Consider the following 16,062-nt stretch of genomic DNA (forward strand, 5'->3'; position numbering starts at 1 on the left):
CAGGTTTTCCTAAAATGGTGACTGCATGTGTTACAAAGCTAAACTAAGTGTAGAAGAGACAAGTCCAGGAACACAAGATCCCCAATAATGCCATGCAGCCAGCTAATTAGCAGATATCCGTTCCCTGTGATGTCACAGCCCGATAAAACCCTCATCCCGTGCGGTCTCCATTATTGTTCTGTGAGCTGAGCATAGGGAGAGACGTGGCAAGTGATAATGTGCTAGGGACAGTGTTGCTGAAAACGATTTACCAAAGAATATTGGAGAGGGAGAGTGCAGGGAGACTTATTCTGTATTAGTTTTATTCATTTATTCCTACATTTACTTATTCCTAAATCAGCCATAAACTAAGATATGTAATTCAATACCAATATGATGGAAGCCTTTATTATTCCACAGCCAGAATGCCAACCAATACCATCCAGTCTGCACCCCTTAGGCTGGTTTCACACGGGTGTTGCGGGAAAAGGTGAGGGTGCGTTGCAGAAACATGCACGATTTTTCCGCTAGAGTGCAAAACATTGTAATGCGTTTTGCACGCGAGTGAGAAAAATCGGCATGTTTGGTACCCAAACCTGAACTTCTTCACAGAAGTTCGGGTTTGGGATTGGGGTTGTGTAGATTGTATTATTTTCCCTTATAACATGGGTATACGGGAAAATAATAGCATTCTTAATACAGAATGCATAGCACAATAGCGCTGGAGGGGTTAAAAATAAATAAATAACTCACCTTAATTCACTTGCTCGCACAGCCCGGCTTCTCTTCTTTCTTCTTCTTTGCTGTGTACAGGAAAAGGACCTGTGGTGACGTCACTCCGGTCATCACATGGTCCATCACATGATCTTTTACCATGTTGATTGATCATGTGATGGACCATTTGATGACCGGAGTGACGTCACCGCAGGTCCTTTTCCTGTTATAAGGGAAAATAATAATGATCGGGTCTCCAGCCCGATCGTCTCCTAGCAACAGTGCGTGAAAATCACACCTCAACCGCACTTGCTTGCTGATGCTTGCGATTTTCACGCAGCCCTATTCACTTCTATGGGGCCTGTGTTGATTGATAAACGCACAATATAGAGCATGCTGCGATTTTCATGCAATGCATAAGTGATGCGTGAAAATCACTGCTCATGTGCACAGCCCCATAGAAATGAATGGGTCCGGATTCAGTGCGGGTGCAATGCGTTCACCTCATGCATTGCACCCGTGCAGAAAACTCGCCCATGTGAAAGGGGCCTTAGGGAGGCCAGATCTTAATGATTACCAGAGGAGGAGCTGGATGCTCCTGATAACATATTTTCATCAATATTAGGTGAAGTGGAAAAGGAGTAAAAGCAGATTGTAGAAGAAGGGCTTCCGCCTGTAGGGAAGGAGAGCACTGGGGTTGGAGAAGTGGGTATGCCAGAGCTGATTAAAAATCTGTGTTTACTGTCAAATAACCTGCAGGATATTGAAGGCCAGAACAGCAATAATATGCATATTGTTCCCCAACCTAACCAGCCAAACCCCATACCAGCAACAGCCCCTGTTTAAAGATGCTGCACGGCGATTAAAAATGATGAAGGACTATACAGTCCAGTGTGAATTATTAAATGAAAGGTAGCTGGTGGCTAATTTGGTTCTTAACCGCAGCATGGCCACAACCCACCCACAGCATGGCCGCTCTGTGTGGCTGTACCTTAAGGCAGAGTGGCGTGGGTATACTTGATTTATAGCAATTCATAAATAAATTTGGAACAAATCAAATTTCTTGGTGAACTTTGGCGAAGTTGCCGAATTGAATTTTCTAAAACCTCACTCATCTCTAGTGCTCACATCACATAGGCATTATAGTATCAAGCTGTATTAGAGGAACACATAGACAGCAGAATTGTGGCTATAATACATAGGCAGGCTCAAGTTTCAATGGTCAGGATACTATAAAACTCAAATAACATCCATGTAACCCCTTAGATACCACGGCCAATAACACCCACAAACATAAACTTATTGGGATTTTATGTGATAGACCAACAGAAAGTAGCGAGTATGTGTGAAGTTAAAGGAACTGATAAATTGTTTTCTATAAATAACAATTTGGAAAGTGTGGTGTGCAATTCAGCCCCTGCACTCTGACACCCCTAAATACAATCCAGTGTGACCAAAAGCCTTTAGAAGTCACCTAATTACTAAATAGAGTCCACCTGTGTTTAATTTATTCTCAGTATAATTACAGCTGTTCTCTGAAGGCTTTTTACAGAACAATAGTGATCAAACAGAATCATGAAAACCAAGGAAGACACCAGACAGGTCAGGGATAAAGTTGTGAAGAAGGGTAAAGCAGGGTTAGGCCATACAAAAATATTCCATGCTCTGAACATCTCACAGAGCACTATTCAATCCATCATCTGAAAATGAAAGTAGTATGGCAGAACTGCAAACCTACTAAGACATGGCCATCCACCTAAACTGACCTCCCAAGCAAAAAATGCACTAATTAGAGAAGCAGCAAAGAGGCCCATGGTCACTCTGGAGTCGCTGCAGTGATCGAGCAGCTCAGGCGGGAGAATCTGTACACAGGATAACTATTAGCTGTATATTCCAAAAATCTGGCCTTTATGGAAGAGTGGAAAGAAGAAAGCCATTTTGAAAGCAAGGGGACACAGCAAACATGTGGAAGAAGGTGCTCTGGTCAGATGAGACCAAAGTTTAACTTTTTGGCCTAAATGCAACCTGAACACACCATGTGGGAATGCTTTTTTTCATAAGGGACAGTGAAGCTGATCAGAGTTGATTGGAAGATAGCTAAATACAGGGCATTCCTGGAGGAAGGTTCACCTCCCAGCAGGGCAACAACCCTACACATACAGCTGGACATACAATGGAATGGTTTAGATCAGGCATGTCCAAACTGCGGCCCTCCAGCTGTTGCAAAACTACAACTCCCAGCATGCCCAAATATCTGTAAGCTATCCAGGCATGCTGGGAGTTGTAGTTTTGCAACAGCTGGAGGGCCGCACTTTGGACATGCCTTGTTTAGACCAAAGTATATTAATGTGTTAGCATGGCCCAGTCAAAGACCAGACCTAAATCCCATTGAGAATCTGTAGCAAGACTTGAACTTTGTCGTTCACAGACGCTCTCTCTCCAATCTGACTGAGATTGAGCTATTTTTCAAAGGATGGGCAAAAATTGCAGCAGCTAGATGTGCAAAGCTGGTAGAGACATACCTCAAAAGACTTACAGCTGTAAGGTTAATGATTACAAATGCACACCACACATTTTATAAAAAATGGAAAACCATGTATAATTTTCTTTTCACTTCACACAAACATGCTACTTTGTGTTGGTCTATTACCAATACATCTTAAATACATTAAAAAAACGTTCAAGGGGTTTGAATAGTTTTTCAAGGTACTGTGTGTATATAAAACAGTCTTTTATCAGGAGAGCTGATAGGTTAGTTGTAATGGACAGAAAAGTGTTATAGACTCAGGAAAATATATAATATACCCCATTCCCCAGAGACAAAGGATCGAAAGGAGAGAGGCATAAATCATCTTTTCTGTATGTATGATATTGCCTATCTGCTTACCTAGGCAGTACCTTAATTAGATGATTTGCCTTCATGGAAAAATTAAATACAGTTAACAGAAATAACAGCCTACTGTGTATAGTCCAGTGGCTAGTAAGAAAAATGCATATTTCAGTTTTTTTATCACATAAAAAAATTGAAAATACCCACTTTTTATAGTCAAAATATGCTTTTAGTAATATGCAATTTTTGGGTTATATATTCATTTTAATGTACAGATTACAGTTTACTGGGACAGTGGAACTAAGTATCAAATACTTTTATATTGTTCATATTAAAACCAGATGAAGTCTATGAGTTAAGCTCTTTGAGATTTTTATAATTTTTTATTGGACTGACCATTATTTTTAAAACTATAGATCAGCGACCCTTTTAAAATTTGGTTCATTTCAGATTCTCCACGTTTTGGAGAAAATAAATAGGTTTTGACCCAAATCGATTTTACCTGAGCCAAAGTGAGAGAGAGTCTAGTATGCTACTCTGGGTTTCCAGACATGTGAATTTGCATATATTTTTGGCCAGAAACCAAGATGAACATTTTGCTAGCCTTCAATAATCAATATATATATCAAATGGTCTCCATAATAGAAATAATACTTAGCCTGAGGTCCCACCAAAGCCTCTGAACTAGAAAAGCTTGTTCTATTTACTCTGCTTTGATAAAGGGATTTTCCCTGAAAGTGCTAGCTGCAGATGTGAGGCTGGCGTTGCTATTTTTTTTTAGTTAAAGTCTGCTTAAAAGTCTGAGCAATGACTGGAAGGCTATGCTATAGTTGTGAAATGCTCAGCTTTTGTTATTTATTTATTTTTTGTGAGAAAGCTTGAATTGCTAAATATTTGGGTTTGTTGGGATCCATATTTTTTTTAATTCAGGATAGGATGAATTACATATTGATAGAATTGCTAATCTTTATGTATGTATATTTTCTTTTGCTTCATAGATCATTTCCCCCTATTTTTTATATCCTAAGTTTTTGGTGGTAGCCTCAATTAGTACTTTTTCATAATAAGATTTGTATCTATTGCTGTGCTTTAATCTCAACATAATGCTTTTCTTGAACAGATACATGAAAAAGGAGACAAAGCTGTGGATTTCTGGGAGAAACATGAAAATGATCAAATCTTACATTTGCTGGCATCGGATAGGGTTAGGAAAGCTCATGTGAATATCTTTCACAGAGGGACATTTCCTGGCCTAGAATACTCCAGCCACCTACTAAGCATACTAGACGTTCTCCATAATGGGATAGAGTACCTGTCTCTCCTTAAAATTTCTTTGTAAATTTGGCATTAATCAGGTTAGTTCAGAATCGATTTTCTCATTCTTACTTTATATGTACTAAAATTGAAACTGGACTATTTATTTCTGTTCAATACATAATTGCAAAAAGTAAAGTCTGTTCAAAATGTCACAGCCTTTGGAGATTTTAAATTGAGTGAATTTGTTTAGAAAGTTCCAATGTCAATCCAGCGCCACTAGAGAATGTCACATATCAAATATGGCACATATTCAAAAGAGAAATAGCAAAGTTTGGTGTTTTAGAACTTATTGGCAAGATCTCACCATGGCTATGTACTGTAGTTCAGGCAGAAAAATAAACTCAAAGTTATCACAAAGTATTTTACAAAATAGATGTATTTTCAATACAGAAAGTCTATTCGGTTATGTGTCTCCACACAGGGGACACAAGCTTGCCAAATACAGCTGGAAGGGACAGATACAATCTTCTGCAGTAGAGAAAGGATTCTTTACACAAAGGGCCATAAAACTGTAAGAATGCTCTCTCAAGAAACAATAACATTTCCTTGTATTGGCAGCTGATATGCATATATTAGAAGAGGGTTGGAAATGTTCTTAGAGAAACAGACTATAATATTGGCATTAATAACAAAATATAATAATTCCTAAAATTAACTGATTGTTTTGAGAATGAAGTGATAATTGTTAAATTTCTAATCAGAAGATGATAAAGTGTTCAGACCACACTATAGTCCAGAGCCGGGACGCATTCCAGGCAATCTTAGACTTTGCATTAAACATCTGCTAATGAATTTACTTTGAAGGAAACACTTTGACAGAAGGGCTATGCTATGGAGAGGAACTTGGTAGTCAGGGTTCCTATTACTTGCTGACAAGTGCATTACAACCTGGTCATCCCATCAGAGCATAATGCAGAGTAAAATGCCAGTATACTTGTGAGCCTATCAATAATTTGATGTTTGTAGCCTTGATGAATTTAGCAGGCATCATCCTCTGTACGGAATACAGCACTGCAATCTCCTGGGGCTTTTTTGTGTCTATGTGAAATAGTGGACCACATTTTTTGTTAATATATTAATACATACATTTGAATACACATACCACACACATGAAGTTTTATTTCACAGTCATACAAAAAGAATGACCATCTTGTGAAGTGTCCTCCCCATTGCCTATATAGCTCTGTCAACAGTACTGAGGGGTCAAAACTGATGACAGCCTTCCTTTCAAGGGTAAGCAATTTGATTAATGGAAATTTTAGGTCAAATGTATGCAGAATTTAAAAGCTTGTAACGAGTTCAAGATATTTCATGTCCCCAACTCACCTGTCCAGGCTCCAGCGGTGCGGTCTGGGGCTCGGGCATGGCTGTGCCATCTCAGAAATGCTTACGGGCAGTGAAGACAGAGCGGGCTACCTACGCCCCCTGGTGACATCCATGACAACTGAGCACCTCCTCCCCACAGTGCACGCATGCTGGAGGAGAACCTTTGTATTGATTTAAGTAAGTGTTTATAAAAATTATCTGTGTGTTCTGGTCTGTAGGATACTGGTGTTCTGGTCCAATGGGCACCGAGTCCATGGACCTATCAGGCTCTGATCCAGGTACTCGGTGCTCTATTTAAATCCTTTGCTTGCCAGTTATAGGTTTACTCCCTTGCTGTGCTCCCGGTTCTCTCTGTGCCTATTGGATTATTTGTTATTTTGATCTCGGCTTGCCTCTTACCTCCTTCTGTCTAGTGATTCTGTACTGTGTTTCTGGTTGTGACTTTTGCTTGGCTATTTTGACTACCCTCTGTTCTCTGATTTTGTACCATATTGTTTTCCCGGTTTTAACCTATTTCTGTACCGTGTTGTGTCTCTGTGTTGCTGCACCTCCGTGTCTGCCTGGCACTTAGCAGTACAGGGAATGTCAAACAGTTGTGGACTTGCTCCTTTGGGCTTGCAGTAGAGGTAGGCAGGGGAAGCGGGTTGGGTTCAGTCAGGGCTCACTGTCTGTTTCCCTGCCTACTGTGCTGACATTTCATCGTCACTTTATATGACATTCATCAAGCGCATGTTAAATAGTTGCTTCCATTGTGTGTGCAATCATACGCACCCATGCTGGCGATTATACTATGGACAGGTAGACGGGATGGTCCATGATATGATTTGTATTTGCGGAATTTCTCAAGCTGCTCGTGTTGTTTAAAAGCTGAATTCTCTTCTTTTGTCACATGAATATAAAAGCAGGTGTCAGTAGAGCTCATTATGTAACGTGGCCCCGGGTTTAGCAAGATGTTTTTGTTATCTTCTCTTTTAACGCCAATTAGACAGACACCAAATCTGGGAGATAAAGATGACAGAAGAAAATCTGTGAGACAGAAAGCCTTTGCTTTTTTTTGATTCTTTGAATAAAAACAGTGAAATTCTATATATATAAAAACTATGTTCATCTAATACAAAATGTAAAGTTAAAGTCTTAAAAATATGACTCTTAAAACCATCAGTTCGAAAAAAAAAAAATTGGGCAAGTAACAGTAACTCTAAATACAAGGCCACCTCTGCAAACCTCAGATTGCGCAAAACTTTAACAACAATTTCATGTTTCTACTAATTACTGATAGTCAATGTGTTTTTTTCCCCAAGGCAAATTAAGAAAAAAAAAAAAAAGAAAACTAGACAAGAGGACTATCTTAGAGTAGTCAAAGTAAATTGGAATTTATTGGATGCTTGTTTCCATATATTGTATATTTTTCATGCCAAGTGTTAAATAATAACACATTTAAGTTTGGTTCAGTTTTGATTTTCGGAACGTTGATTTAAAGGGTTTCTGCCACCAGAATGAACCTTATTAAACTGGCTGACATTGACCATGTGCTAATGTCAGCAGACCCTAATTGTACTATTTTTATGCTTATGGGTACCCCGGTTACTTCACAATTTTAACTTTGATGATATGCTAATTAGCCTCTAGGAGCAGGGAGGGCGTTGCTCCTGCTCTTAGGGGCTCCATTCTTCCACCTCAAGTCGCGCCCTGCCGTCCTTGATTGACAGGGCCAGCGTCTGTCTTCTCCGCAGTCCCAGCACACACGGCTGGCGGAAAGAGACGAACCCTGGCCCTGTCAATCAAGGACGGCGGGGCGTGACTTGAGGTGGGAGAATGGAGCCTCTAGGAGAAGAAGCAATGCCTCCCCCCCCCCCCTGCACCTAGAGGCTAATTGGCATATTGTCAAAGTTAAAATTGTGAAGTAACCAGGGCATCCATAAGCATAAAAATAGTACAATTAGGGTCTGCTGACATTAGCACATGGCCAATGTCAGCCAGTTTAATAGGATTAATTCTGGTTACAGAAACCCTTTAAACTGAGATGTTTACTCTACATGAATCATTTATTGTGTATCTACACATGATAAATAAGGGTTCCGCCTAGGGGACCCTCAGTAATTGGGAAAACAGAGGTCTCATAAGCCCTATTTTACTAGTGTGCATCTAACAGCAGATCAGATGGACAGGTTCAATTCAAATCCTCCAGAGTAACTGAAAAAGGAACATTGCTGTCCAAAATAAAAAGCTTCACATGCTATTTTAATGTGTTCTTTACTTCTACATTGTAAAAGTATGTCCTTCCTGTTATTTGTGTTACTGCATGAATTTTCTCGGCCAGAAAGTGAGTCAGCCATATATTATTCATCTTTTTCTACATAAATGGCAGTGGGTAGTTACAGCTAAATATAAAGCTGGCATCATGGAGTCGAAATAACATGAGGTATTTATACACCTTAGGCTACTTTCAGACTCGCGTTATGTGCGGATCCGTCATGGATGGATCCGTTCAGATAATAAGACCATCTGCATCCGTTCAGAACGCTTCAGTTTGTATTATCTTTAACATTGCCAAGATCTGTTTTCTATTGTGCCAGATTGTGTCAGTGAAAACTGATCCGTCCCCATTGACTTACATTGTGTGTCAGGATGGATCCGTTTGGCTCAGTTTCATCAGACGGACACCAAAACGCTGCACGCAGTGTTTTGGTGTCAGTCTCCAAAGCGCAATGGAGACTGATGCAAACTGATGCATTCTGAGCAGATCCTTTTCTATTCAGAATGCATTAGTGCAAAAACTGATCCATTTTGGACCGCTTTTGAGAGCCCTGAACGGATCTTAACGGAAAACCAAAACACGAGTGTAAAAGTAGACTTAAAGGGGTTTTCTGTGAATTGAATATTGATGGCCTTAGGATCAATTATCAATATCTGATTGATTAGTGGTCCAACTCGTGGCTCCCATGGTGATACGGTGTTGGAGGAGGCAGGACAAGCATTTGGTCTTTTCCTTGGCTTGAAATGTCACATTCTTTGGTCACATGGCTTTCCTGCAACTTAATCTTGTTCAACTGAATGTGATTGAGATGCAATACCAAGCACATTGGCCATACAATGTACAGCACTGTGCTTTGTATTCTATGAAGAGAACACATTGCTCATCCCAAGGCTGCAGCCTATTCAAACAGCTGATCAATGGAGATAGGAATCGGATCCTTACTGATCATATGTTGGTCACTAATCCCAAGGGTAGGTCATCAGTGTATAACCCATTTAACAGTTCCTAAGCCTCTTCACTGGTTTTCTGTTGGCATTCTGACTAGAAGTAGTTGTCAATGAACAATTATGCAAGGCTGTTTGGATATATTTCCTATACTGACTCTCAAATATCTCATCAGAACACTGCTATTTTATGGCTAGCTGTGACCTAGTAGAGGACAGCAGGACATCTCTGTAAGGATGTAATTCAGATGAATAAACCTTTAGGCCTTTGTAGAACACCATATCTGTCGCTAAAAGCTGGATTTTTAGTTTTAGCTTGGAGTGACTGTTTATTGTGGCAGTTGATGACTACTTTCTCTGATGGAATGGGGTCAGGTGATATGTGGAAATGCCTTAAATGTCTTAGAGAGCAAATTAAGGAAAGCAAAAAAAAAGCCTATCTTGTAACTAGAAAGACTTGAGGGGTAAATAAGAAAGAAAAAAAAAACACAAAAGAATACATAGTATTTTATATTGCAGTCTTTACCTACTTTTTATGTGCATGAAATGAAGCATATGTGAAGCTTTTTCCTTCATATTCTGCAAAGAATAAGCTTTCCTCCATATTAATATGGTAGACCTCATTTCCTGAGCATCTGCCGTACATTTTCTGCCATTGCTCTGGGGACTGTTGTCCTTCTCTGCAAAATAAAATAATTACATAGAGATCCCAAATGTACACTGATAAAAGGCACATATAATTTATAGAGTTACTTAAAGGCTTTTTCCTGTGAATTAGTGCAACCCAACATATCCCCTCTACCTCTGTAGACATCATTAGTGTCATGGTTAGCAAAGGAGAAAAAATAAATTGGGTTCAAATGGGACTCTTATATTATACAAAGATCTAACTCTAACGTCTAATGGTATACCTGCTCTCTCTCTCTCTCTCTCTCTCTCTTTCTCTCTCTCTCTCTCTCTCTCCCTAGAAAACTTAATGTGATTCCCAAATATTAAGCTACTAGTGGTGATAGGTCAAAGATCACACAACCAAGGTGGGCCACCCTTTATTTTGGGTTCTGCAGCAGGCTATATGTTGAGGCAGGGTCACACTAATACTAGGTGGCATCTCCCCTTACTATGATACAGACTGTCACAATGGCATGGTAATGTCATAGAGATGCGGGATAGCCTCCTGTGGTATGTCATGCCAAGCTCTTTAAGCTTGGATTTGTAGTTCACCCAAGGTGGTTGTTTGGCGGTTGTACATTGGAGATCCAATCCTAGATATTCTCAATAGGGGAGAGATCTGATGATTGAGCTGGCCAGGGAGCTGCTGCATACTCTGAAGAGCATGCCACATAATGCGGGCAGTGTGATAAAAGGCAGTAGGATTGGTTCCACAATGTCCTGGACATGCCAAAGGCTAGTCAATGTTCCCTCCACAAATACCAGCTGGGAAATGCCATGGTAGCCAATGGCACCCTACGCCATGAAACCTAGTGTTGGTCCTGTGTGTCTCTGCATTATGCATGATGTTATTTGTTACAGGATAATACTCCTCTATGAAAAAAATGAAACTAGTTATGAAGTATCTCATGTCAAATTAAAATAAAAAGGAGACCTGTACAGCGCACATAGTGTACAATAGAAATTGTTTCACCCTCCAAGTGAAGCTGAAGCAGCTTGCCAGCAATGCAGTACATGCAGGACTCTTATAGCAGATAGGAAGACAGTGAGGACCTACATCACAGGTGGATTCCAGTACTGTAAAAGTAGCACAAGTAGAAACCAGCTCAGTGCATGTACTATAGTTAGATACCAGTTCAGAGCATATTGTATGGGTGGATGGACAAATGTCTTTTTTCGGCCTTATGTACTATGTTACTATGTTACATACCACATTACATGTAGTGCAGGTGGATTGTGAACATTGCCTGAACACCTACTGTATATCAATGATCCTCAACTACTACTAAATCTCCCATGTGCCTTCTGTTGTAAACAATACTCAAATCGTACAGTTAATGCCAGAAATCCCATGTAATTACTGATACTACATTTACTATTACTGTATCTACTCAGATGTCAATAATACTTCCATACTTACACTACTGCTTTGTCTACTACTACCAGTACTACAATGCCACCACTGTTACTTCTTTCATTTGCAAGCAGAGTGAGATTGAACCTAGGCTCATATATTTTAAACATTTTGAAAAAATAAAAAATAGAGAAAGCTTGAAGCTGTAGTACAAGTCAGATAAGTGATTATGGCAATTACTAAAGTTTCATCTAGTTTGTGTTACACAGAAAGACAGGCAGCCTCATGCATAGCTGTATGGAAATTAAGGTAAGATATGTGATTTTAACGAACAAACATAGCAGTTTTATTGACTGCCTGGAGACATTCCCTCTGAATAATAGCTTGAGTAAATCTTCAGACACATGCTTTAATTATTGTTCTTAATCACATAAGATCGCTGCAGGAAGGATCTGATTTGCAGCACATTCAGCACTTTTTTCAATGTTACTGGTTACTTATTTGTAATGAAATCAGTGTATCACCGTTCAGAGAGAAGACAACCAAGGATCCATGGTTAGAATGCAGTTTAACAAGCCACTGCTTTATTTTTTAAACTTGGATTGTTCAAGACACATTTTAGCATTTCAATTTTTAAAAGACAAAAAAGCACAAAACATAGCTTTAAATTGCCATACAATTTTGTATACGTGATCATTTGCCCACAATGTATTATGAAAACTTCAGCTAAGCACAACTTCTAATTCCATAAAAGTATTCAGCTCTGATCTGCAGTGGTACAGCACCACCAAGTGTCGTCTTCTAGTACTGGAAGAAAATGTTTACATACAGTGGTCCTTCAAGTTACAATGGTCTCATGTCTACAACATTTTCAACATACATTTTCTTTCCTGGACTACTGTAAGTAGGAACTACCACAAAAATACAGTGCCACTGCCCCCAAGTATTGTCAGAGCCTACCAGCATCCTTGTAATACATGCTCATAAGAGAGGTACATGGCATGCTCTCCATTTTAGGTAAAAAAACAAACAAAAAAAAAACCTGTACTGTAAGCTTTACATTAAGAGGCTACTTATTTGTTCAAGCAACTATTTTATTGCTTTATTGATGGTGTCTTGCACATAATATGCAAGTGTATTATATGTATGATATGTTTCGGGTTCGGTTCGCAGAATTTCTGAAAAAGTTTGGTTCCACCCCGAATCACATTGGACCCCTCTCTAGCCTCCTAGGACTATTTTTCATGATTTGTTTTTCCTTCCCCAAGCTCTGGAATGCAATGACAGCAATAGTAAATGATGTCTGAGTGACACTGACATACATACGGTAGTTATGGGTAAATGCAAATTTGATGGTGTTAACATACAGTGTGTATAAAAAGACACCGCACCGCCTCATGTCTCATGCTTTTTCATATTCTAAAGCTTGCAAAAATTGTCCCTTATCAGGGGAAGATGATGTTTAACCCCTTAAAGATGACCACCGTACATGTATGGCGCTGGTGGACGTCACTTAAGGACTAGCACTGTACATGTTCGGCGGGCTGATTGGGCAGGTGCAGGAGCTGTGCCCTCCCGATCAGCGGCATGGACCAGGCAGTCCCTGACAGCCGGGCACCTGCTGCATACGCCGGCATCAGTGAAAACACAGATGCTGGCGTATTAACCCCCTTGTATGCCATGGTCAAAACTGACACGACATGCAGAGGGTTTGCAGAGGGTACGGGTGCCCTTCGCATCTCTATCGAGTCCCCGCACTACAGTGGTGGGTACTGGATGGCAGAGAAGGCAAGCCCGGTGCCTTACATAGCATCAGGGATTGCATTCTACGGAAGCCTGTGAGATCCAGCCCTTAGGCTCGGTCTCAAAGGCAGGCTGTCAGCATACAAGCTGACATGCAATGTGTTACAATACAGGATGTAGAGAGGATAAGACCCCAGAAGTTGAAGTCCCATAGTGGGACAAAAATAAAAAGTAAAAAAATATGTTTTCTTTCATAATAAAAAAGTTTCAAGTGAAAAAATAAATAAATACATTTCCATAAAAATATCACAGGATCCACACCCTCACATGAACACCGTAGAAAAAATAAAATAAAAACTGTGCTATAACAACAATAGTACCAATCAAATCATCACTCATCCAGCAAAAAATGAGCCCCTACATGAAACAATCGGGAAAGAAATAAAAAAAAAATATGGCTCTCAGAATAAGGATACAATCAAACATGTTTTTTTGTTTCAAAAATACTTTTATTGTGTTAAAAAAAAAAAAAAAAAAGTTTACATATTAGGTATCGCCATGTCCGTAACAACCAGTTCTATTAAAATATCACAAGATCTAAACCCTCTGGTGAACATACTTATATCATACTATAAAATATGTTTAAAAAAATTATGCCATTCGTAAAAGTTTTTAAACTATTAATATTTGCAGCAGAGCGTCTTTTTTATTAATTTTTATTAATGTCATACTTTATAAATTTTTATGATAGCATCATACAAATAGTAACATTTTCTTATCTTTCTTTTTCCAGGCGCAAATAGTTTCTTCCACTTGCACAATCTGTAAATTCTGAACCATGGCTAGTAAAAGGAAGACAAGACTTGCAACTTCCACTCACATGAGTAACTTCATTGAAACTGGTCGAGAAATGCTGCCTTCTGAAATCCCAACTCTGCATGGAGTTCTAAGATATGTATTTCTGCTAAGAGAGCAGAGTGGAGAGAATGTCAGAAATTACCCAGCAGCCACACTTGCAAAGAATATTTATCCAAATATGCTTGAAAAGTGGGAGCTAGCAAACAGTTGTTTTGTGGTGCACATTTTTAATTCAAGATTCACAGTCCTGAAGAAGATAGAAGAAAACTGGGAAAAGGCCAAAAGCATATCACTTGGCAGAGGCAAACTGGGAAAAGGCCAAAAGCATATCACTTGGCAGAGGCAAACTGGAAGTGAAAAAGGCTTTCATAGCAATGTTAGACAAGCTCTTTGACATTCTCAATTGCAACTGTGAGATTAAGCTATGTTCAGAATTTGAGGGTCCATGTCCAGGTGGTGCTGACTGTAAACATAAAGTGCACATCTCATGCTCTTGTTCTAAGGACATGACGATCCCTGTCAAAGAACTAGTGTTTATTAATGGTCAAAGAGAGAAGGTTGGATCTGTTGGACAGGATCAAATTGGATTACCAGATCTACCTGAGCACAGAAGACAAATTAAAAAGCAGAAGAGGCAAGAAGATGAAGTAAGAAGAATTTCTGAATATAAGCAGAAAAGGAAGCGTTAACATTACAGTCATTACAACCAAATGAAGTTATTTTCTCCGAAGAAGCTGAAGAGCCAACTGATGTTGAAGATAAAGATTCTGAAGAACCTTTGCAGATACCATGTGATGATTCTGATGTACCTTCTACTTAAAGTACAAGTCCAGTATAATAGATTACAATTGTGCAATGTTGCATTGCAAAGTATTAGGTATGGTGTTGGTCTACATGCTACAGCTGCCATTACAACAGCTGCATTTTTGGATGCTGGATTATTTACTGAATTAGACAGGAGACTTGTGGTTGATCATAATAAAGTAAAAAGGGCTCAAGAAAAAGTCATGAAATCACTTGATAAAGAATTTCATGCTCGGTGCCGGATAGGCAAGATTGAATGTATCTTCTTTGATGGATGCCAATATTCCACAAAAGTTCTGTTACAAGCAGATAACTCAAGTGATCAGTTTCCAAGTATTGTGAAAGAAGAGCATTACACTGTTTGCAGTGAGCCAGGTGTAAGGTATCTTTGCCATTTTACTCCAGAGAAAGACTTGACGAAAAAGAAACCTGCTGAAGTTATTGCTAACCATCTTGTGGATTTTTTTTAAAGAAAAACAGCATTGATAAAAGTTTGCAGGCTATTAGTGGTGACTCAACGAATGTTAACACTGGTTGTGAAGGAGGAGTCATGCATTGGGTTGAGGTAAAGCTGAATCATAAACTCATGTGGTTGGTTTGTGCTCTTCATACTAATGAGCTACCTTTGCGGCACTTGATCAAACAGTTGGATGGGAAAACTTTGTCTAACACAAGTGGAGTGGAAAAATTGGCAACATCTTTGATAGTGCAACTAAACATTAAATCAATCCCTCATTTGTCAGAATATCCTTTCCAGAGCCTTTGGTTCCATTAAGTGACACTGTTGTCAAAGATCTCTCTACAGATCAGGCTTATGGTTACAGGATAACTCAGGCCATAAAGACAGGTGTACTTGCAACTTATCTGTCATTATTTGAAATTGGTCCTGTAAGCCACTCTTGGTGGTTAACAACTGCAAATAGGATTTGTTGCATATGGGTTTCAAAACATGGCCTAAAAGGCAACAACTTGAAGACGTTGCAACTGCTTGTGGGATACATTGTTGGCATATACCAAATTCTTTCCGGTGGATAGACCCAGCCACATTTTTTATCAATTGAAGCTCCTAAAATCCCAGAAGAAGGCAGTAGCAGATATTGTTTTGCAAATAATCCAACGTTCATCGTGGTTCGCATTTAGTGAAATGGTGCTTCAGACACTTTTTTATGCTCGGAAGACCAAGAAGAAAGGAAAGCAGGGGTCTAGAACATAATTGAAATAAGGAATGAAGACGATGATACACCAGGAGATCTATTTGTTTGGCCAA

At 39.3% G+C, this 16,062-nt stretch overlaps 1 protein-coding gene across 1 annotated transcript in view; it reads right to left on the reverse strand.

The window, feature by feature from the left end:
• Positions 1-16,062, reverse strand: part of KCNT2 (potassium sodium-activated channel subfamily T member 2) — a 1,405,312-nt gene that overhangs the window by 469,926 nt on the left and 919,324 nt on the right. Inside the window, exons 15-16 of the mRNA XM_044301880.1 lie at positions 9,898-10,047; positions 6,938-7,164 (exon numbers count right to left, since the gene is read on the reverse strand). Coding sequence (XP_044157815.1) covers positions 6,938-7,164; positions 9,898-10,047 — 377 coding nt within the window. The remainder of the gene's footprint in view (positions 1-6,937; positions 7,165-9,897; positions 10,048-16,062) is intronic.

The sequence above is a fragment of the Bufo gargarizans genome, chromosome 7 (genome assembly GCF_014858855.1).
Source record: "Bufo gargarizans isolate SCDJY-AF-19 chromosome 7, ASM1485885v1, whole genome shotgun sequence".
Lineage (NCBI taxonomy): Eukaryota > Metazoa > Chordata > Amphibia > Anura > Bufonidae > Bufo > Bufo gargarizans.